Source organism: Rhinatrema bivittatum, chromosome 4 (genome assembly GCF_901001135.1).
Source record: "Rhinatrema bivittatum chromosome 4, aRhiBiv1.1, whole genome shotgun sequence".
NCBI classification, from domain to species: domain Eukaryota; kingdom Metazoa; phylum Chordata; class Amphibia; order Gymnophiona; family Rhinatrematidae; genus Rhinatrema; species Rhinatrema bivittatum.
In genome coordinates this window covers 337,930,650-337,955,173 of record NC_042618.1, presented here as the reverse complement: position 1 = coordinate 337,955,173, position 24,524 = coordinate 337,930,650, and the positions used below count along the sequence as shown (strand labels likewise).

Below are 24,524 nucleotides of genomic sequence, written 5' to 3'. Positions count from 1 at the left end.
ACTGGACCTGATATTTACAAATGGGAAGAGTACTTCTGATGTCACAGTGGGGGGGGGGGTGTGTGGGGAAATCACCAGGGATCCAATGATCATTTGATGGTGTGGTTCAGTATTAGAGCGCAAAAAAAACGGGCAACAATATCTGGAAAGCTAAGAGAAGCTGGGAAAGCAATCAGGAAAGTGAAGAGGAAAATGGAAGACAATATAGTTAATACAGTAAAAGAAGGGGACACTTTTTATAGATATATTAGTGACAGGAGGAAGTGCAACAGTGGGACTTTAAGATGCAAAGGCGAAGGGGAGAATATATAGAGGCTGACGAGGAGAAAGCAAAATTGCTTAACAAATATTTCTGTTCAGTGTGAGGAAGTGCTTGGAATAGGACCACAGAAAACCGCTGCAAATAGCATGGTAGACCTCAATCAGTTTTCAGAAAATGGTGTTTATGAGGAGCTAACAAAACTAATGGCAGATAAAGCAATGGAGCCAGATGGGATACAACTGAGGGTATTATGGGAATTTAAGGAAGTTCTGGCAGCTCAACTGTCTGACCTTTTCAATACTTTAGAGTCTGTGGTAGCTCCAAAGACTGGAATTAAGCAGATGTGGTTTCTCTTCATGAACGTGAGAACTACAGGCTGGTAGTTAACTCAATGGTTAACTCTAAACTCAATGGTTAGTAAATTAGTGAAATTGCTGCTAAAACAAAGGATAGTTCAATTTCTGGAATCCAATGGATATGAAGCAACATGGTTTTACCAGAAAGATCTTGTAGACAAATCTAATCAATTTCTTTGACTGGGTGACCAGAGTTGGATCAGAGGAGAGCACTAGATGTAGTGTATTTGGATTTCAGTATGGCCTATGACAGAGTTCCGCATCAATGACTTAAACAACTGAGCAGTGAGCACCCTAGGTATGGGCCCTGAAGTGACTGACTGGTTTAGAAACTGGTTGAGTGGGTGGCAACAAAGGGCAGTGGTAAATGGAATTCACACCTAGGTAAGGAGGGTTACCAGTGGTGTGCCAGAGGGATTGGTCTCGGTCCAACTTTGTTCAACATTTTCATTAGTAATATTGCAGAAGGGCTATTGGAAAGGTTTGCTTTTGTGGAGGACACCAAAATCTGGAGGAGTATGCACCCTGGAAGGTGTGGAAAAGAGGAGAAGGGACCAAGTAAAGGTTGATGAATGGTCTAGAGTCCTGCAGCTAAGATTTAATGCTGAAAAAATGGAGGGTCTTGCATTTGGGTTGCAAAAACCCAAGGGAGTGGTACAGTCTAGGGGGTGAAGTTCTTCTGGGCACAAAACAAAAGCAGGATCTAGGAGTGATTGTATCTGATGATCTTAAGGTGGCCAAGTAGACAGACAAGATGATGGCAAAAGCCAGAAGGATGCTTGGGTGCATAGGGAGAGGAACAGTCGGCAGGAAAAAGTATATATCTTATATATGTCTCTGGTGAGACCTCATTTGAATACTGTGTACAGTTCTAGATTTTGCATCTTCTAAAGGATTTAAAGTGAGTGGCTACTAAAATGATTTAAAGGTCTTCATCAGAAAGCATATGGCGACAGTCTTAGAGATCTAAACATGTATACCCTGGAGGAAAGGAGGGAAAGGGGAAATGATAGCAACATGTAAATACCTCCAAAGAAAAATGTACAGGGAATGGGCCTCTTTCAATGGTAAGGAGGGTCTGGATATGGGTGAAGTAATCTAAGTATATATTTAAGAACATAAGATTTGCTATACTGAGTCAGACCAAAGGTCCATTAAGCCCAGTATCCTGTTTACAACAATGGCCAATCCAGATCACTAGTACCTGACAGGATCCCAAAAATAGATTCCATGCTGTTTATCTCAGGGATGTGAAGTGGATTTCCCCAAGTCCACCTTAATAATGGTTTATGGACTTTTCTTCCAGGAACTTGTCCAAACCTTTTGTAAATTCAGCTATACTAATAGCTTTCACCATATCCTCTGGTGACAAATTCCAGAGCTTAATTATGCATGGAGTAAAATAATATTTTCTTCCATTTGTTTTAAATGTATATCTTAGTAACGTCATTGCATGTCCCTTAGTCTTTGTACTTTTTGAAAGCGTAAATAACCAATTTATGTTTACCTATTCCATTTCGCTTATCATTTTATAGACCTCTATTATATCTTCCCTATGCCATCGCTTCAAGCTGAAGAATCCTATCCTCTTTAGTCTTTCCTCATAGGAGAATTGTTCCATCCCTTTTATCATTTTGGTTGCCCTTCTCTGTACCTTTTCTAATTCTGCTATATCTTTTTTAAAACATGGCGATCAAAACTGCAAACAATACTCAAGATGTTGTCGCATCACCGATGGATACAGAGGCATTATGATATTCTCTGTTTTATTCTCCATTCCTTTCCTAATAATTTCTAGCATTCTATTTGCTTTCTCTACAGAAATGGTTGTGGTGGATATGAGGAGTATCAGCATTCAAGAAAACATGGGACAAAACCAGAGCATCTCTGAGGGAGAAAAAAGGATTATAAAGTTGAACAGAAGATATGGATGGGCTGACTGGATGATCCATATGGTCTCTATTTGCCGTCATGTTCTACATTTCTACATCTTGATAAGGCCCAATAAATGGGCAAGGGGGACTTCCAAAACTTTGCATATTTTATCCTTCCTATGTCCCCTTCAGGAGGGCATGATAGAGAGGAAAGAGAGAGAAGAAAGCAGAGGGTATGTGTAATAGACCACAGAGAGCAGTCTAGGCCAATGACAATAAAAGTGGTTACGATTTGGACACATGAACAAATCCAAAAGGAAAGCTGAGCACAGAAACTTGGCACACCATCTTCATATGAAAGACAGCACTAAGGGTGATGGTGCACTCTAAAGGTGTCTTCTCTACCCAACTACTTCATCATCATTGTTTGTAAAAACTAATTTGGTTTAAGAATGTGAGAAAGGAAGAATTCTGTCAGTGCCAGAAAAAATGATTTACACTATTCTAAAGAACAAAATTACTGAAAATATAGACAGACATAGTTTAATTGGAGAAAGGCAACATGGATTCAGCCAAGGAAACTCTTGCCTCACCAATTTGCTACATTTTTTTTGGAGGCGTGAATAAACCGGTGGATAAAGGTGAGCCAGTTGATTTAGTGTATCTGAGAGTTTTGAGGAAATTAAAAAGTTATGAGACAGGAGGCAAGATTCTATTGTGGTTAAAATATAGAAAACAAAGTAGGGCTAAATGGTCAATTTTCTCAGTGGAGACAGTTGAATAGTAGAGTGACCCAGGGATCTGTATTGGGACTGCTGCTTTTTAACATATTTATAAATGACCTAGAGATGGGAACAAGCAGCTAGGTGATCACATTTGCTGATACAAAATTATTCAAAGCTGTTAAATCACAAAAGGATTGTGAGGAATTACATGAAACCTTGCAAGATAGGTAGACTGAGCATCCAAATGGCAGAAGGCATCTAATGTGGACAAGTGCAAAGTTGTCATGGATGTGAGCCCTTAGGTTGTGGCATGGTTGGCACAGCCTAGCAGGCGAACCTGCTAGGACCACGCTGACAGCTGATGGACTCACTCTTACTAGGAATGGAGCTGGAGCTTCAACTATACCAGCAAGTTGAGTCCTTGGATTGCAGGGGCCGGCAGGGCTTAGGCAAAAGTCCCATGAGGAGCGGTCAAACGGTCCGGATATAGGCCAAGGTCAGGGCTGGCAGCAAGTAGGCAGTGTCCAGGTCCAGGCCAAGGTCAGGACAAGTGGAGGTCAAAGGAGTGGTCTGTGTCCAAAGCAGAGATCAATACCAGGTGGCAGGCAAGAGAGTAGTCAGGTCTGAAGCATGGATCAGGACCAGGTGGCAGGCAAGGGAGAGTCAGAATCCATAGCAGAGGTCAGAACCAGGAATCGAGCCAAGACAGGTAGGACAGACATGGAGGACTAAGGCAGGGCGGACATAGCAAGGCACAGAAAGGCACGGTAAGGCAGGAACAAAACAAGGAGGCACAGGAAGGCATCAAGGTAAGGCAGGACAATGAAGCACAGAGAGGTAGCGACATGCAATGCAGACAGTGGTGCCAGCTTGGAGCATGGCCTGGGTTTAAATACCCAGCTGGCACCAATATCATCAAGGAATGACACAGCAGGTTTCCCACCCTGGGTCCATGAAGAGTTGATGCGCACGGAAGGGGCACCTTGAAGAAGATCGCATGGCAGCATCCTTGCTGCTGTGAGGCCTGTGGAGGGTGAAGTGCAGCCGGTTGCAGAGCTGTCCTGCAATTGGCCAAGCATTACATAAAATGATGCATGTAGGGAAGAGCAACCCAAATTATAGCTACATAATGCAAGGTTCCATATTGGAGGTCATTACCCAGGAAAAGAATCTAGTCATCATTATGGATAACATATCAAAATCCTTTGTTTAGTGTGCGGTGGCAGCCAAGAAGCAAATAGAATGCTAGGGATTATTAGGAAAGGAATGGAGAATATCATAATGCCCCTGTATTGTTCCATAGTGCTACTGCACCTCGAGTATTTTCTGCATTCTGATCACCATATCTCCAAAAAGATATAGCAGAATTAGAAAAGGTACAGAGAAGGGCGACCAAAATGATAAAAGGGGATGGAATGATTCCCTTACGAGGAAAGGCTAAAGAGGTTAGGGCTCTTCAGCTTGGAGAAGATACAGCTGATGGGAAATATGGCAGAGATCTATAAAATAAACAAAATGGAACGGGTGAACACAAATTGGTTATTTACATTTTCAAAAAGTTCAAAAGACTAGGTGACAAGCAATAAAGTTATTGAGCAGTACATTTAAAACATATAGCAGAAAATAATTTTTTGGTCAATGCATAATTAAACTCTGGAATTTGTTGCCAGAGATTGTGGTGAAAGCTGTTAGTGTAGCTGGGTTTAATAAAAGTTTGGACAAGTTGGTGGAAGAAAAGTCCATATTAAGGTGGACTTGGGGGGCGGAAACCCCTGGGATAAGCAACATGGAATCTGTTGACTTTTTGAAATCTTGCCAGGTACTTAAGACCAGGACTGGCCCCTGTTGGACACAGGATACTGAGCTCAATAGACATTCGGTCTGGCCCAGTATGGCAAATCTTATATTCTTATGTTCTTAATGATCATGAAATACTCAGGGTGAAGTATAACCTAGCGTCCTTCCTTTGCTTTGTTTACTGAGCACCTCCTGCTCTTCCATACTGTGGGATGGAAAAGATGTCTCGCTCGGAAAAAGAACGTGAAATGAAATGTGCAGTTGGTTTAAGAATAGGAAAATGATTTAGACAGACAATCAGAGTTAGTCCATGAAGATTCTTTTGTTTGTTTTGTTTTCTTTTCCTTGCAGAGAATAATTAAATAGTAATGTATGTCATTAGAGACCATTTTGAGTCCAGGTAGCCTGCCTGGCTGTTTCAGCTTCAGGGCACAGAACCACTCTGCTTTTGCTCTGTGATCCTTAAGTTTGCACTGCTCACAAAACCGTGCAACAGTGCACATGGATGAAATGTTGCACCAGCTTGTGATGCGATAAAAGCCAGTCTTGGTCCACAGGTGCCATCTGCTGAGGAACAGCAATTACTGCACCTAAGTTACCAGCCTGCACATTAAGGGGCTGATACAATATCACGCGTGGTAAAAATGGGCATTCGTATTGAGTGCATATCCACCTCCCCATGGCGCCCGATGCTATATTTAAAGGAGCTGCCACATTAAAAAGGACGCACTAGGGAAAATTGTACATACCTAGTGCTCAAATGCATCAGGAGCCCAGGAGACATCGCTGAGCGCCCGTCAGAAAGACGGGCACTCAATACGCATGTGTTTTTTTTCCCACTGCAGCTAATTTACATGCACAATATACACACGGTGAAATTGGCCTGGAGCATATAGATTTTGTATGTATATTGTGCCACTAGAAAAATTTTTTTTAGATCGAGCCCTTACATTTTTCCTTAAATTGTAATTACTGCAAGCAGTAGATCTTAGTATCGTAAGGATACTAATTAAGAGGCACCACAGAGAGCAGTATTTTTTGTTCTTGCATGTGCCCTGGACTTGTCATATGACAGTGCCAGCCCCAGAGCTGGCATTAAGTTTGCCAGGCTAAAAAGGGTGTGTTGGGCGACCGGCGATTTTCCTCATTGCAGGGTAATAGCTAATAGCGCTCATCTACATGCAATTTACATGTGATGAGTACTATTAGCTATGTGTTTGTTTGGGCACACGTTTTGAATGCACTAATCCCCTTATTGCATCGGGTGTTACTTTAGTGCATCCAAACCGCGTGCAACCAAGGGTAAACTTGGGCGCACTTTATTGCACTGGCCCCTAAATGTGGCAGTGCGGTTAGCCCACAATTAGTTACTGCTTGCTTTTCATAAGATTTCATACAAGTCAAATCATAGAGTATCCTAAAGGAAAGGCAAGGGAAGCGGCCTAGTGGAGAAAGAAGCATGGGATTGGCATTCGTTTCGGAATTCAGAACCTGGTTTTGCCCTTGGGATTGTAGAAACTTGTAACATCAGTACCTAACCTTGCCAGCCTGAGTGCAGGTGTGCCTGGCCTGCATTGCTGAAGTACTTTGCATGCAGCACCGGTGGGAACAGAATAATTCTAGACATATTATCAAACCAGGGCGCCAGCCACAATGTATTTCTGCTTCAGGTGAATCTCCAGCTGTGGATTTTTCCCTTATAAGTAGTATCAGGCTAAATCTTTTATTTCTAAACAAACATTTGATGTTCCACGTTTTCCTAAGTCACAAGGCAGATTACATTCAAAACAAGATACAAGAGAATGCAGGTGGTGCAGAGCACAGAGCACCTGTCCCTTCTTGTGTTCTACACCCCAAGAGAACTCTGATCCTCCCAACAGGCTCCCGCCCCTCTCGTTTGTCCTCCGTAAAACCGACCTGCCCAAGACTGTGCGCTTTCAGCTGCTACACAGCCTAAATCTGGAAAGAGGTAGCACTTCGCCTTCGACTTGAACTGTCCAGAAAAACCCAAAAGAACACCACAAAGCTAAGGCATAGCTGTTCAACCAGGCCTCCCCACCCCTCAGCCTGTCTGCTAGCAAAGAACCAACTTCCACTGTGCCCAGGCATTCATTCAAGGATGACTATGCATGACCCTACAACTAATGTTATTGCCAATGTACCAGAGTCTACTCTAATTCAACCGTAATCCGCCTCGAGGCCATTCTTGGAAAAAGGCAGCATATCAAATATCTGTAAATAAAAATAAAGATAAGAATAGAATACAAGTACCTCAGTTGTAAGATTAGAATGGTACATTTGGTACACTGGGGAGCTATAAAGGAATAAAATAAGTAAACTGGGAACAGAGTACAAAATGCATAAACAGGGCTTCTGCTCTTTTTAGCAACAGGACTGAAGGCATACAACTGCAACCTGTACGTCTTCTCACCCTTTAATTTCTTAGCAAACGACCTTGAATAAATCTTTTAGCCTCAGTAATGAACTTGTACAGCACCGACGCAGAAACTACATCATTAACAGTAATAGTCCGCCTGTTGAGTATTTGTGCGTTTCATGCATTAGCCAACACTAAAAGAAGCCTCAGTGCAACCTGGAATTTTGCAGCCGGCAGAACTGGGGCGGACATCACTCCTGCCCAGAGGGTGTCCCGTGCCCTAGGAGAAATGGGGGGGATGCCCCAAACAATGCCAGTGGATGAGCAGGGTGTGGGACAGCCACAGTGGAACATAGTTGCCACTGAGGGGCCTGGAGAGGAGAGTGGGGGGGGGGGGGGGGTGTTATGGCATGGAGGTCATTCCAGGCAGGGGTGGAAGAAGAGGAGCAACGTTTTGTGCTCCATCATTCCTGATGCACGTTTCTACTAGTCTACAATATTCCTGAGTGGGCCAGGATGGATCTCTGGCTCCTGCTTAGTGAAGATCCACTTGAAAATCTTCTATTACCCAATTCTGGGTTACAGCATCTAGTGAGGGCCTCTGTCTTATATTATTTCAGTATAACCCGTGCTACTGTAGCAGCAGGACCTCACCCCCTTGAGGGCACTCATTAGTATGGCAGCACACAGCATTGCCAATGAACTATCAGGCTATCTCTTCGTAACTGTTGAAATGGATTTCTCTTTTAACTGGATTGTCTGCTGAAGCATTACACACATTCTTGAAACATGGAAGGTCAGCTTCATTAGATTGCATACATACTTAAGATGGTAATTGCCTACTTCAACATGATTTCCTGAGAGAAAGAGAGGGGGGGGGGGGTGGAGGGCATCTCTATGTCTCACCTCATGGGGCTTGTGCTGCAGATTTTGCACCATTCCGGTAGTCCTGCTCTGGACTGATCCTGCTCCAGCTCTATCCTGTTAGAGATGCAGCCTTTAGAAATGGACATAGTGCTCCAGTTGCGGTCTCACCACTGATTCCTACAAAGGTTATCATTGCTGCATTTTTATTATTTTTTTTTTTTAATGATGGTTATACCTCTTTCTGTGCACCTTAGCACTCCTCTGGCTCTGCCAGTGGAAATTGCTGTCTGTGGTGCAAGCTAACCTGCTATCAGGTTGGACAGAAATCATGTTGAAGTAGGCAATTACCATCTTAAGTATGTATGCAGTCTAATGAAGCTGACCTTCCATGTTTCAAGAATGTGTGTAATGCTGCAGCAGACAATCCAGTTAAAAGAGAAATCCATTTTAACAGTTCCAAAGAGATAGCCTGATAAGTTCACGGGCAGTGCTGTGTGCTGCTGTTCTAATGAGTGCCCTCGGGGGAGGTTCTGATGATATATTATTTCAGTATAATCCGTGATACTGTAAGGCAGAGGCCCTCACTATGCTGTAACCCAGAATTGGATAATAGAAGATTTTCAATATATATATATATACACACACATACATACATACATGCACTATAGGGGAGTGAAAGAATAGGACAAACATTCAAAATGCCACAAGAAGCATTTTTCAATAGAACAGCAGCTCTAGAATAAGGGGGTAATAGTATAAGGCTTCAAGGGTGTAGACGTGGGAGTCACATCAGGAAATAGTTCTTCATAGAATGAGTAGCGGGGTGTATGGAAAAATTTCCCAGCTGAGATAGTGATGGCAAAATATTGGATGTTTAAAAATTTTTTTTTTTTAAAAAGCTTACAATAACACAGAATCAAGGAAGCAAGTAGAAAAATCTGAGAATCAAGTAAGGTCTGTGGTTCTGCAAAAATAAAGGGGAATTGGCAGATTTGCAGGCCGATACAGAACGGTGCCCTTGGCTGAGCGCATTTAGCCCCAGTTTGAAGCGCGTTTTACACGCGCTATTACCCCTTATACTGTAAGGGGTAATAGCGTGTGGAAAATGCACAGTCAACCCCCCCAAAACTAATACTGCTCATCACATGCAAATGCATGTTGATGAGCCTATTAGTTATCCCCACGGGATACTGAAAGTAAAATGTGCGGCCAAGCCGCACATTTTACTCTCAGAAATTAACGCCTGCCCATAAGCAGGTGTTAATCACAGATGACACCGGAAAGTGTCGTCTGCTTTTCTGTACACCCTCCAACTTAATATCATAGCGATATTAACTCGGAGGTCCCAAAAAAACCCCCAAAACTGTCTGCCAGTCGGAAAATGGACGCTCAATTTTGCCAGCGTTAGTTTTCCGAACCCGTGACTGTCAGCAGGTTCGAAAACAGACGCTGGTAAAATTAAGCAGCAGTTGTCAAATCCGCTAACTGCTGCCGCTTCCGCTAATAAGGAGGCTAGTGTCCCTAGTGCCTTATTAGCGCTGGCCCTAATTTAAATAGAGAATTGTGCGCCCAGGAGAGGTGCCTGTGCGCGCGTCGGGAGAGCGCCAGCTCTCCAGCGGGGTTTTGGTTTTTTTTTTTTTTTTGAATCGGCCTGTAGGTTGGCTTTGTGTTCTTTATCTGCCATCTTATTCTCTGTTCCTGTATTTCATAAGTTTTTGTGATGGACACAGACTCTCATTCTGTCTGGTTCAGAGGGTCTCGGTCCATGAATAAGCTGACACCCACCACAAAAGCAATCAGAAAGAAACCCACACACATCACTCGCAGGTAACATCCTTCCCTTGTAAACAGTTTTATTTCGTTGTAGAACCATGCAGCAGTAAATAAATACATAAAATATTGCATTGTATTTGGTTTTCCTTGTTTGGGGTCTGTGTGCGTAATGCTTCTTTATATACATAAATGTTTACATATATAAATATGTGGATATTTACCTATCCAGAAACAGATGTACAGTAGTGTTATCCAGGGGATTACTTGTCTTGGGTAAATCATGCTGCCTTAGCCACACCCTAAGAGTCAGTTAGAGAGGAATGGGGGTGCGGGGGGGGGGGGGGGGGGGGGGGGGCGAGGCGGGATTTCCAGGTGGTAAAAACTCCAGCTGTCAAATCACTTTTACAGATACGATGGCCTAGGCCCTTCTCAGTGCCTGGCATGGATCTTGTCTCACACGAGAGCTCAGGGGCAGAATAGGTGAGGTGGCAGCAGCATCTTTGGATGTCAAACACTTGTATTTAAGGTGGTAAACAAAAGGCTTGGGGGCCTGAGGGGACTTGTTACTGCTTCACCCCTCCACAGTTCCACTCTTTAATCTGGTGGTGGCTTGTCCATTTTACCTGCAGACGGTTTGGGGAAAAGCCACTTTTATTCAAGCTCAGGTCTTGCCTCACAAGCTTTCGCCCAAGTGCAGTACCAAATTTCCTTCCTCTAGGCCCAGACAAGCCTGAGATGGCCCTGCATTTTTGATGGCCGATTTCACCGCTGTGTCCATATTTGGTGGGTACCGGACCAACATGACCAAATGTCAGTTCTCTTTCCTTAGCGAGGAGCTTTCTTTGACTAAGCTGAGCTTGCATCTTGCTCACATTTTTGTTCCACATCCTAAATTAACCAACCCTCACAGTCTTTGGAGAAAAGAAAAAAAACAACAAAACTTAAGATATGTGACCCAAATTCTCTTGGTACCATTTTCATCTCTTTAGAGGCAAGCTTTACACATTCTTCTATCTTCCTGGGTCCGCATAAGTAACTGAAGAAAACGCGTTGGGGGGAGGGGGGGGGGGAAGGAAACTGGCTTTAATTAAAAAGAACAAAGAGCAGACTTGGCTTTTTCCGTCTCTTGACAAATAAAAAGAAAAGAGGATAGAGGCCACCTAGCAGTCCTGGAGAGGACTCAGATGCATCAGCAGACTGGAAAGCTCCTGCATTCTAAACGGGACCTATGGAACTCCAGGCAACAGCAGAGCTTTGGCCATGGCTTAAGTTCTCCCAGCACACTGACCACTGCACTTTCATTGACCTCAGAAAGGTGGCTAGAGAGAGATGGCTCCTCTGCCAACCTGAGGCTGAAGGACACCACGAAATGCTCCTCTGTCTGCTTCATGATGAAGGTGGGCACTCTGAACCTTGTGGCAACCAGTTATTGCTCGACTATACATTTCTCTGGTCTCTAGTATAAAATACAGTCTAATAGAAAGGCAAATCTCACTAACGAGGCTTAGAGTGAAATATTAGAAATAAAATTCTAGCAATTTAGAAGCAAATCTAGCTAAAATTACATGGTCCCAGGTCAGGTGAAAAGAAAACCTCTTAGAGAAAAAGGCCTGCTGTGCCACTCACTGCAGGTGGACAGATTACCACTGATTAATGTTTACATGTTGTACCGTGTTTGAAAGCTGCTGTGGGTTTGCATAGCTGTAGGTTACAGGTCATGGTGTATAGTGAATAAATGCGTGGGAAAGTGCAAGAGATAGTGAAGTGCAGAGAACCTTCCCCCAACACCAAACATGTTGTGTGCGCCTTCCTCCCCAACCCCCAATCACCAAAGGATTGGGAGGAGAGTCCACCTGCAAATCACTCATAAGCTCCTCCCCCACCACCATCCAATCTACAATTAAAAGAAAAAAAAAATAGCATTGGCCCTACCATAAGGCTAGGAGACACACATCAAACTCAAGATCTGACATCAGTTTTTTGTATTTTTTTTTTGTTTTGTTTTTAAATCTTGCAGCACCTCTCCCAAAAACAGTAACATCTGGAATAGTGTCACCATCTACATCACATAAAGAGGCAGCTCCCTGGTTCATACACGAGATAACATTTATAGCATCATCATCATCACCATCAAAACAGACCGATAAGAAATAGTACGTGTATGCAAGGATGCATAATACTGCTCCAAAAAGACAGCAGCTCCCTCAGCTCACCCAAAGGCAGTGTGGAAGAGAAGCTTCATGAAATCCATTTAAGTAAAACTTTTTTTTTTTTTTTTTTTTTTTAACTTTTTCAAGGTAGAAACAGCCATGACTGCACCTCTTAGGTGGAAGTGGAAAACATTGAAAGAAAACTGAAGGCTGAAGTGGGCAAGGCTTGCAATGAGAACAGCAGATGAACAGTCGTTACAAAGAGTTTCCTCTGTGCTATTTGCCTCTCATTTTCTGTCTTCGAGTATATTTTTAATTGCTCAAGCATGCTACCTCCACTTGCTGTTAAGGACTGCTGGAGCCACCGAGTGAATGCAAGATCCATGTCTTCTAATGCTTTGCTGGTAGCTGGTCAGAAAAAGGAGTTGAGGAATTAGCACCCATCCCCTTCACATTTTCTTGTTAGGGCTCTGTCATACTTCAGGATGCCCTATCGCACTCCAATCACGGCTCCAGCAATCACTTTTATAACACACCATTGCGATACATTGTTTGTGCTGCAGTAGGGTCCAGAACGGCAGCAGCTATAGAGTTCTTGGGTTGGGATGAGGGGAGGGGGAAGGAAGAAGGGAGAGGAGAGATTGACCATAGCAGTAACATTGAAGACCTACGCGCAACAGTCTATTGCATCTTCTAATAGCGGCCCAAGTCTCTATCCCCCAGAAGAGAGGGGGAGATGGCAAGGGGAGTGCCTGTTTTTGATTTTCCATCTAGGGTCATCTTGAGTAGGGGAAAATTTTGCTAATGGCCACGGCACAGTAGCAGGAGAAGGTGAGGTTCCTGCGAACAGCGGTTATGAGAGAGGTGCGAACTTGCTCCAGCATGGATACTGAGCTCTTACGGGTAAGGCGGACGTACATCCCAGACTGTTAAAGAAACAAGAGTTCAAGTCACCAACTCATTCCAGTAGATCCCAGGACAGAAAGGGGAGCAAGCCTGCCCAGTTGCCCCCATCCTTCCCACTGGAAAAGTGTACTGTACCAGGTCCTCGGCATGGAAGGAAAAAATAAAGTCTCAGGTGATGGTGGGAGTAGGGATGGGGAGAGAAGGTAGAAGTCACGCATCTTCAGACAGCCAGAGAATCCATCATGCACAGCGTCTCCTCCCTTGGCTCCAGGGTAAGGCTGGTCATGGACAGGTGCTGGCAGTGTCTTGTGTTCCTGTGGCCCGTTTCATTATCGGCCACTGTCTGGAATCCTGGACGAGGGAGAAAAAGAAACATTGCAGAGGCGGCTGTGAGCAGCTAACGCTGGAGACCCCCACTCCCAAACAGAAAAACAAACCATAAGAAACAGCATCAACTTCTATAAAATATTAACACATTACTCCCCCGTCCCCTCACTGTTTTAGCACAGCAAAGGGACAATGTGTGCTAGCCACAATGACTAGCCCCCCCCCCCCCCAAACAAGCTCATCTCTAGCTTTTCAAATTTGCTGAGAGACTCTGGCCTTAACAGGCACTCTAGCACAACCACGTCTCCCTCTCCAGTCCCCCATCCCCACCCATGCACCAAAAGAGAAGGAAAAACTGCCCCAGGATGAAGTTTCTGGACGGGGGTGGTAGGGCGAGTTTAAAAATCAGAGGTGGAGGGTTGGTGTTTCTGCACCAAGACTTGAGGCACCAAGCAAGGTGAGAATATTCCACCTTCTAAGATCCCTTCCTTTCAGAATTCATCAACATTCCCATGGTCCCCCCTATTCAATGCATTTCTCTTCTGGGAAAAGAAAATGGCCAGCAACTCCTCAGCTGGGTCAACAAACCAAGTGTGCAAGAATTCACACCCACACACAGATATGAAGACGGGCACCTGTCAAGGCTTTCCATACCAGGACTTGAGTCAATGCAGTATGAAAAGGGGAGGGGGGGGGGGGGGTAGCGTTCTCCTGCAAAAATCACACACTTTATATTCTCCTCTCTGCACAATAAGCAAATATCTGCCCTCATTTCCTATGTTAACACACACTCCTTTATAAGCATTTTATCTATCTTTTTAAAATTGCCCGAGTGTGCAAGCGAAGTGGTTTAAGCTTCAGTTTTTGGGCATAGCCAAGGATGAGCAGGGAGAAACCAAAACAAAAACAAAAAACTCCCCCACCCCCAATACTCCACAATTATGTTCCTTCAGGTAACACAGTAGGATTTTTTTTTTTTTTCCTTTCCTACCTATTCCTCAATTTTTATTGGACAGGACTCCGGGGTTGCAGCTGTTTTGCAGAAGAGACCAAAAACAAAAAGAAAAAAAAACAAAACAACAAACGAACAAAAAAAAAAAAGGCACAATGGTGAAACAAGTGAGAAAACATTAATAAGAACAGAGAAAAGCACAGCAGCCAAAGAATAAACACCACAATCACAAGAGGGCTGCAGAGAGTTTCAACCCTTTTCTGTAAGGCTCTCCCCTGCTCACGGGTCCGCAAGCCTTGGCAACAAAGGGGGAGAAGACTTAAGATTTTTCCTCCCCTCCCAAACCGCCTTCCTTTCACATTTGGACCAGCCCCAGCGTTAAGTTCACATGGGTTGCGAAAATAAGGGCGACCCGTGCTCAATGTTTATGTGACAAACCGTTCCCCCCCCACCCCCCCATTCTGGATCCAGGGTAGCCACCCTGCCCCTAGTTGCACCAGCGCAAGAGCGTGCATGCGTGGGTGGAGTGGCAAAGGAGATTTGAAAAAACAACAAACCCCCCCCCCCCCCCCCCAAAAAAAAAAACAGCCTCTCTCTCTTGTAACTGAACAAGCTGTGGGAAAGTAGGCGCTGCAGGAAGGAGCTCCCTAGTGCCTTAGATCCAACAACAACCCCTCCCCTCCCACACTTCTCTTGGTTTTGGTTGGTTTGTGAATAAAACAAATGACATGACCAAAAGCTGCTATGAGATATTTTAAAAAAAAAAAACCCGTCTCTTTAAATTGTTGCTTTCTGGGCACTTCTAGGCTTCTCCTTGGCCTTTTTTTTTTTTTGTTTCAGTCACAAGACAGATGTTTCAAAACTCATCTAAGAGAACCAATTCGCGTCTTCTGCCTTTGAAAGTTACATCTTTATTATGAACTAGGATGTCATCAGCTACGTCCGAAAGTGGTTTTAGCTTTATTTTAGTCTACATTTTGGCATTTTGTATTTGATGCTACAATTTAACAGCTTTAAATTAAAGGTAGGATTTCACTACCATATTGGAGGGGTAAGTAATCAAACAAAATCTGGAGCAGAAACACAAGTGTTCTCCATCCAATGGAGAATTCCAGCCAAATACGTGCACGGTTTGAACAACAAAGACAATAAAAGAACACACAAGCACACCCCCAAAAACAGCTTTAAAATAAAAATGCCTTGGGCGTGTGACAGCGTCTCAGGTAGCATTGAGGATGGAGCAACAGCACTCCAGGAAATTCACTCCACACTTTGTTCTGACGTCCAGCTCCAAAGGGGCTTCCAGCTGTTCTACATGACACAGCTGGAGGGTCTGCTAACCAATCACAGTGCCCCTCCCATGGGAGGGAAGTGCAGCCTGTTTTCCCATAAATATATATATATATATATATATATATATATATATATATACACACACACACACACACCGCAGCAGTGACAGTGGTCTTGATAGGTACTCGTTAGTAGAGATTCCAGGAATTCTAATTTAAAAAAGTATTTATTTATTTATTTAGTGTTTTTCTATACCAGCATTCGCGATGGGAATCGCATCATGCCGGTTTACAATTAACAAAGGGGTGAGAAGGAAGAAACAATAAGAACATTAACAGGTGCTGAACGGAAGGTTGCAGTTACAATAAAACAGGGAATTACATAACTTGGAGCAGTGAAGAGGCGATAGGAAATTAACAAAGAGAACAAAATTACCAAATAATGGTATTTACTACGTTATGGAGTTTTGCAAAGTTATTATTTACCAGGTTAAAGGTAAAGTCTGAGCGTCAGTTAATGGTGCATTACGTTTTAGTTGCGGCCTGGGAAGGCTTTCTTAAATAACCACGTTTTGAGTCTTTTCCTAAATGTTGGAAATTGATGCTACAATTTAACAGCTTTAAAAAAAAACCCTGTGTACATGTTATATATTTATATATATATATTTTTTTTTTTCAGTTCATTCAGGACTTTAACTTTAAACTTGGCACAATTTTAAAATGATACTGTGGTGAAATACAGGTTTTGCCCTATGACTCCTTTTCCCATGCAAACTCACTTCCTCCCCTGCTGCAGGCCTGCAGGAGGTGTTTGACCTCCGCACTGTGGTTCAAGCAGAGGCTTTGGATGCCGGCTTGGACAGCATACAGATCTCCGTACCTCTGAACCGAAACTGCTTGTAGTGTCACTGGCCCGAAGACTTATTAGTCAGAGCGCCAGTGGTCAGAGTAATAATGTTAGTGCTTTGTGACTTGACAGATAAAGCAGCCCTGAAGTTGCTAGCGCACTCTACTCTCTGCTAGGACAGAGAAAGCAGATCTCTGGGCTGAGATCCTGCTCCAACTCTGGTACACAGCACCATTCCTGTAGCACCTCAGGCATTGAGACACAGTGAAAAGTGTCTGGTTAACTTTTACTGTTTAATCCTTGTTATTTTACCTGGTGCTGGTTACAGAGTTAATGTTTTTCCATACACTGTTTCTACTTTTTGTTAATAAGATTATTAGTTTGTTAGCTCTGCTTGTCCTGGACTGATTAATGTTCCCCAGTGTATTCTGTATTTGATATGTAGGTGTTTTTCTAGGAACTGTGCGAGTCCTGTTTTTTTGCGGAGTCCCAGGGTCCCTAGAAATCACCAGGGGATAGCTCGTAGGTAGGGTACCTGCCCAGAGGTAAGCGGGACCTAGCTGGTGGGTGGGAGGCTGCTAGTCTAGAAGCACGTGTGCAGATGCAGGCAGGCTCCTCTGCGTGACCACAGGGTTAGCCATGAGCAGAGGCTTGGGGGTGATGCTGAGGTGTTAAGTGACAGATATACCACAGACCCTCCATCACTATATCAATATTTTAAAAAGTTGCAAATACCCAAAACAAAAATGCAACATTCCATGTTAAGGTAAACATGAGACTTTTCCTCATGAATAATGTTCCATAATGTACCAACAGAAATGGTAGTTGATTACTAATGCAGCTACTTCATTTTAACTTTTTTTTTTTTTTTTAACAAAGGAAGGCGGCTTATGAGTTCACCTTGGGCAGGCGGGTCTCCCTAATAGCTTGTGTGTTTGGGGTTCTGTCCACACATTTTCAGGACATGTGAAGGGGTTCAAGATCATCCTGACAGGGCTTTTTTTTTTTTTTTTTTGAATCCGTGGCTATATGCGGACACTTATGTGCATTACAGATAGGAGGTCATTGGTTTTGCATAGAACGGCTTAGTTTTCATATGGCATCTTACCGAGGTGTTTTCACACCCAAGAGGCAGGTAATACCACTGAATTTGTGGAAAGAGCCTTACAGAGCAAGGGTAAGGGGAAAAAAAAAAGTTACTCTGGAACCAGAAAAGCAACACTAATTTGTTAAAGAGACTTTAGAACAGTTTAACACTGACAGACGTATAAGACTGGAGCATGCAACGCCTTTTCCCAATTCATCCACTGGCAATTAGAGGGAGAACTATGACAGCTCCTGAGTCCATGTACTTCTGTGGGCAGACAAGACTTCCAGACACTATAAAGAATAAGGTCTGGAGAACACTCTGCCATTAAATGCAAGGGGTGGTACCAGCATTAAGAGCAAGGAAATACACACAGAATAGGTGGATAGAGAGGGGGCAAGGTGGTCCGTTATTCCACTTGAGGAAGATGTGCAAATATCACACAAGCAGCAAAGCTGCAAATAAAATAAAAGAAAAAAAAAGGAAAAGAAAAGAAAACAGCAACACAAAGGAAGGAGACAGAGCTACCATTTTCTCTAGCCATATGATATAAAAGGTATATCTTATGGTAGAGTATTATATACATTTATTCCACCAGTGATTTAATACTTAAGTTTCATTCATCAAATTATACATGAGCAGTAAAAATACTGCTAAAATCTCATCACAAAATGTGTTTTAAACATAAAAATAATATATTTTCAAACTTTCATTTTTTTTTTAAATTTAGTTTTCCAATAGCAGTTGTGCCCCCAACAGTGGATTGGTCTATTAATTGCCTTCACCTGTGTCTTGGGTTACCTATCGAGCAATTATTTTATCATGCCCACAGCAGGTGTGTTATCCCTTAATACTAGAAAATCTACACAGAAGTTTTAAAAAAGGGTCACATCTGTATTCCACATGCTCCCACAACACCCAGTAACAAAAGTTAAGATGGGCTGGAGTCGGACATAAAAGCTGCATGTGACCTGTCCTGTAGGGGCCTGCAGAGCTTTAGTTCTTAGTGGCTAGAGAGGGGCCTAAGAAAAGACATCGGGTGAGCCCTAGGCAAGGCTCATGCACTATGCCTGGAAGGCTGCAGAGTTCATACTGCTCAATCGGTCACTGACCACTCATTAGGTATCTGCCAAAGAGCTACTAATAATAAACAACGCCCCCCCTCCAAAAAAAAATAAATAAAAAATAGACACCTACACAGTGGAAAAGACCTACACCAGTTTCTGATACTAGGGTTTGTGATGGCAATAAACCTCTTTCTGCTATGTCAGTGGGTTTACGGTCCCCTTTTGTTAGGCTGCTCAGCTTGACTTTTCCAGGAGACCGCGTGCTTACGGGAGCTACCCCCAGCACGCTGGTAACAGTATCTGGGTCCTTTTGAGCTGTTCTAGCCCTCTTCCCAGCAGGTAATCATAGGGCTAAATTCATTAAAAGGTTTCTCTCCCATGGTAGGGGAAAAAAAACAAACCACATAACAGAGCTGGTCTAAAGTACATCTATTGTGTTTGCGCTGAATGTCATAGGCTTTTAAAAATTAAATAAAAAAAAAAAAAGATTTGCTCCATGCAGTTGTTGCTCCAGTCTGCAAACTTTTGACACAGCATTGTGAAGCTTTCCCACTAGTGGAATAAATTTTAAAGCATGCGGTTTGTCAGTATGGTGAAAAGGCAGAACAGCAGGGGTTACGGAGCAGGTTGATATCTAAGCAAGCAAAGTGGGAAGAAAAAAAAAAATTCGAGAAACAGGCAGGGAGGACTACAAGGGCTCTCTTCTGTCTTCAAAATGAAGAGGCAGGTCCCCCTTGTGCAAAGGGAATGGGCATTATTTCAGACTCAGGCTGGAAAGGGTTACAGACCAGGGTAAGATCGCCACCATTCCCGTTCATAAATGGCCTTTATGTTCACAGTTCTACCCTGATTGTGCCCAGTCACACAGGACTACTACATCCAGTTCTCTCTGAATTTGAGTTTTTTTTTCACACTAAGATAAAGATTTTTTTTTTGCCCAGAATAAAGATTCACTGGCTGTTAATGCCCCCTGCTGTTACCAAAGATATCTGTATTTAGATAACAGTAACAATGACGACAAATGGTGGTTTTTGGGGTTTTTTAAAGATATGAACAGAATCACTAATGTCCTCAAAGGCGCTGGGAAACATATATGCAGTCACTTGTATGGTGAATGAGTACAGAAAGGTGTGGGAAGGGAAAAAAAAAAAGGGACATTTTTATTACTCCACTGAGGTCACTCAGGTTTCACCCAAATGGGTCGGAGGCAAGCTAGAACTGTGGTCTGATTTAATAGGAACCCCTCACGCCTTCTCTCCCCGACATCCCTGAATCTCTGCCTGCTTCAGCCCAGTCTGCATCCAGTGCTTCTGCCATCACGCCCTCTTGGCCCTGGAAGCTAATAATGAGATTGCACTGTAGGATCCAGGAGGAGCTGAAAGGCTGGAAGGGGGGGGGGGAACACCGACTTCAAGATACAGATATCTCCACCACGTAGGACATTCAGCAAGGAAAGATCTTAAAAAGCGTGCAAGAGACAAATGGATTTCTGTTTTAAATCAAAAGCATCTTCTATGCAGTCAAACACACCTGCTATAAAATAAATCCAAGAAATTAGTGTGTCCATAAAGGACTTACATTTTTTTTGCACCCACCAGATCATGCAATTTAAAACATTTATTTTGTATACTTTTTTTTTTTTTTTAAGAACTGTTAATACATTTATGTACGGGATGGCAAACCCTGATAACCCAAGTGCAGTTTGAAGAAACAGTGAAGGCACAGAGCGAACATGAACTTTCACATCGATGGGAATCACAGTAGTAACAAGAACAGGAGAAAAAAAAAAAAAAAAAAAAAAAGTGGGCAGGGGCAATGACAAAAAACCAGATGTGAAGATGTGGCAGGGTGGAGGGTGATGTGGAGGATACATTCATGGATGAACACCATAATATCTCAGCACTGGGGGCTGCGGGGACGCTTGTTCGTCTTAATTACCATTTCCTGGAGCAGCAGCAGCAGCATTAGAGTTTGTGTTTGGGGGGATTCATTCTCTAGTCTCTTTTTCCTTTTACAAATAAAGTTTTGAACTTCTCTCTCTCTCTGCCACATTTTGGCTTTTTTGTCAGCTGGACTTCCTGTTTGGTGCTACAACCAGTAAGTGGGCACAGGAGTTTAGGGAGATGTCCCATGTTATGGAAAAAAAACAACAACTGGGGATGTGAGGTTGAGGAGGGGGGAGAAGACCGGCAAGTGACAAGAGCTGCTGTTGCATTTGCAGGATTATTTAGGACCTAAGATTTCAAGCAAAAATGTAGTAAGGGGAAAAAAAAAAAAAAAGGGAGGGGTGGGCCAGTGCTGGTATGCAGGAGATCAGAGTTCAACTTTCAAGCCTGCTTTCTGTTCCTTGAGTAACTAGGGCCCCCCGAGTTTGCTGTGGAGGCACATTCATAGGCCCCAGGAAAGGGGGGAGAGGAGTGGGGATTGTGTTTTGGAGTTGGGCATTTCAGGCCTTGCCCAATGGTGATACCTAGTGGCAAGGCTCAGAAAGACATGCATACTGGTGGTCCAGAGAGAGCTGGTCTCTGGCCCCTGGCCAAGGACTGCCATTGCAATGGCTGGACTAAGTAAGGTGGGAGGACATATTAAAATGGGGAGAACCCCCCCCCCCCCCAGGTAAGTTCTGAATGAAGGGTCCTGCCACCAGATCCTGGATTCAGTCCAGTTCCAACTGAACTGCAAGCCCAAGAAAAGAGGCCACTGCCAGGCCAAAATAATCTGGGAATAAAAAGACAGGACTGCTACGTTTAAGATTACCAGATGCTGAAAAACAGCCATGACATAGGCAGAAGTTAGCTCTGTTGCTTTGAAGAAATGTTTTACTTGTTAATCTGGGGCTATTCTTCATATTGATACCATTTCATAGCAAGGTTATAGGAGTTACTGTAGCTTTTTCTACCCCATGTTCCTGTAAGTTATGGTATCAGCCCTTGAAACAATCACACCCCCTTTCCCGTTCACCCGCAGTTTGCTTCTCCCCTGCATTTTCAGCACCTCAATTCTGCATTGTCTTGGCAAGGGCAGCGTTTGCAATATTTGAGACTATCCGAGTCACTGGGGCAATCAGCAGGTCTCTAGCAACATTTCTGAAAATGCAGGGAGCCCTCAGTCATAGAATTAAGAAAACAAATGGTAACTGTCACACCAACAATCTGCAGAAGCCAGCAATCAGGTTGTGGCTCTGATGCACAGCACTTTGCCTTCTGGCGGCATCCAACTTCCCTCTTTTTCATTTTCATTGCTCACTTTGGTTAGAGTTGTTTTTGCACCAAAATTGACACTGCAAACTCATGGCTACGATCCGACCGACCTACAGCCTCCCAAAACTGCTTCAATCCAAACTGCAAAGGCCTTAGTGTTGTTACAGCACTGAAGCCAAACTGTGCAGTCGGCATCTTTGCTCTCCCCACACCCCCTTGGTGTGGGGAGAATGGTGACAGAGACCCTCTTCCATTCCGTTCTTCTCACATTTAAAAATTCAGGAGGGAACCATGAACTGCAACTGCTCCCCAAGGAGATCCCCTCCCACTCACTCACAGCCATATTCTTACTTGCTGGAGACCGGGAGGGTCTGTGTCTATATGTCAACAGGGACACAAAACCGACCCACATTCCACAGCTGGGACAGGCAGGCGTCCCATCTATTTTGCTTTTCAGGGGCTGGGGAAGAACAGTAATGATAATTTCAGGAGTGCCCACCTTGTTTGGGAGCGAGGGGGTGCAGGAAAGTTGGAGAAGAGGTCAGAAAATGCATATATGGCTTGTTTCTCGGTACGGTGAAGCAAGGATTCGGGGGATGACACTCCTCCCTCTTAGCCACTGACCTCCGGCTCTCGTAGGAGCACACCCATGTGTCCAGTATACTGGTCCAGCCCAGCTCCAGTATGGTAGGGGGGGGGGGAGGAGAGGTCTGATGGGCATGGCAGGAAGGCAGGAGTTCAGGAGAGGCAGGGGTGAGAGTTTTTTTGGCGGGGGTGGAGTTCATGTTCAGCAGACTGCCACTCACCAGCTAAGCAGACCTGAGTGCTGAGCTTATTATCCAGGGTTTTTTCGGGAGCGATGTCATTGTTATTACCACACTCGATACCTAGGAATTCACCTGTCCTCTGCCCTGTAACGGAGTTAATGCAGTTAGAGAGGCTTAGCTTCGGGCTTCACTATTGCTAACTCTTTTTGTGCTTTATTACTTTAAAAAAAACTTGCAATAACACAAATATAAAGAAAATCAAATGAATATAGGCACAAAAAAAAAATATATATATATATGGATTCGGTAGAGAGTGTGAGTAATAAAGACAATCTTTCTGGGCACATTTCAAGCTGTTTTCCCCCACCATCTGCTTCTGGAGGGGAGAGGCGAAAAAGCGTTTTGACATTTTGTGCAGTGGAGGGCTACAAGAACAAACATTTTGGCATACTAAAATACAAACAGTACATGGGGAAGGCGGAGAGAAAGTGACTAGGAAAGCGAAGTTGCTTACCTGTAACGGGTGTTCTCCACAGACGACAGGACAAAAAATCAGCTTCACAAGTGGGTGACGTCATCTGATAGCATCAAGATGGAAAAGCTCTTTGCAGGGCTCAGACAACAACTGAAGAAGAGCCTGAGCACGTGCAGGTGTTCCCGCGCAGCCACTGCCGAACTACGAGTCCCCCTTATAGCAAGCTGACCTTCAACTCTTAAACGGGAGGAGGAGGGTGAGTGCGTGGCCGATTTGTCCTGCAGTCTAGGGAGAACACCTGCTACAGGTAAGCAACTTACGGCTTTCTCCATAAACAAGCAGGACAATAATCAGCCATGCACATGGGCGACTCCCAAGCTGAGAGTCACATGTAAGCATCTGCAATGTTTTTAGTGTTCTGTAGTGGAACATGCAACCCATATTTTGTCAGAGGTTGGATGAAGAGTTGAAGGCATTAGCCTTTTGAGAACTGCTTGGCCGACACTGCTGCCTTGACGTGAAGGCATTTTCTAGGCAGTTAGAAGTACTAAAGGCACAGAGAGAAGACCAAGTGGGCAGCCTTGCAGATATCTTCTATAGAAGCAGAGCGAGGATGGGCTAAGGGTCTGACTTGATGGGCTTTCACTTTACTTTGAAGTTATTGTCCCGACTGAATGTAACAATAAGAGATGCAAATCAGAAATTCAAGTGGAAAGAGTCCTTTTTTGTAACTGAGAAACACTATTTGACAGGGTTGAAAGAGATGAATAGTTGGGAAGACCATCTGTAAGACTTTCTTCTCTCCAAACAGAACGATGAAGCTTTTCTGCAGTCCAACGTATGAACAGCATGTTTGCCCTTATAAAAAAAAAAAAAAGGTTGGCCACGCAATGGATTGGTTTAAGTGGAATGGAGACCACTTTTAGCAGAAATTTAGAGTGAGTTTTCAAACCCACGATCATGTGGAGAGTATGAGACCAGGGCTTTCAATTTGCTTGTTCTCCAGGCAGAAATAAAGTAACTTTCAAAAAAAACAATACCATCCAAGAAAGGAACTTTAGTTCTGCTGTTTGCTAAAGGCTCAAATGGTGATTTCATGAATTGAGCAAGAAATATATATTTAAGATTACAGGAATGAAAGTTACTGGGAGATATTTACTTATATTTAGCTCAAGGTGAGTTGCATTCCACTACAATAGGTATTTCCCTGTCCCCAGAGGGCTTACAATCTAAAGTTTGTACCTGAGGTAATAGAGAGTGAAGTGACTTGCCAACGGTCATAAGGAGCATCAGAGGGGTTTGAACCCTGCCTTCTCTGGTTCTCACCACGCTGTTCTAACCTCTAGGCTAAGACTAAGATGAACTCTAATGGTAGGGTTGTCACCTGGCTCCATGGCATAAGGAATAGGTCAATCCAGATCTG

At 43.7% G+C, this 24,524-nt stretch overlaps 1 protein-coding gene across 8 annotated transcripts in view; it reads right to left on the bottom strand.

Annotated features, from left to right (window-relative positions):
- Positions 1-12,244: 12,244 nt before the first annotated feature.
- RNF157 (ring finger protein 157) overlaps positions 12,245-24,524 on the bottom strand; it is a 186,543-nt gene continuing 174,263 nt past the window's right edge. For 2 of the 8 annotated variants that reach the window (XM_029600447.1, XM_029600444.1), the window contains 2 exons: positions 22,666-22,770; positions 12,245-13,438 (listed from right to left, as the gene is read on the bottom strand). In XM_029600447.1, the coding sequence (XP_029456307.1) occupies positions 13,308-13,438; positions 22,666-22,770 (236 nt within the window). In that variant the 3' untranslated portion in view covers positions 12,245-13,307. Of the gene's footprint in view, positions 13,439-14,405; positions 14,447-22,665; positions 22,771-24,524 lie in introns of all 8 variants that reach the window. The other 6 variants (XM_029600446.1, XM_029600449.1, XM_029600445.1 and 3 more) reach the window with 5 other exon arrangements.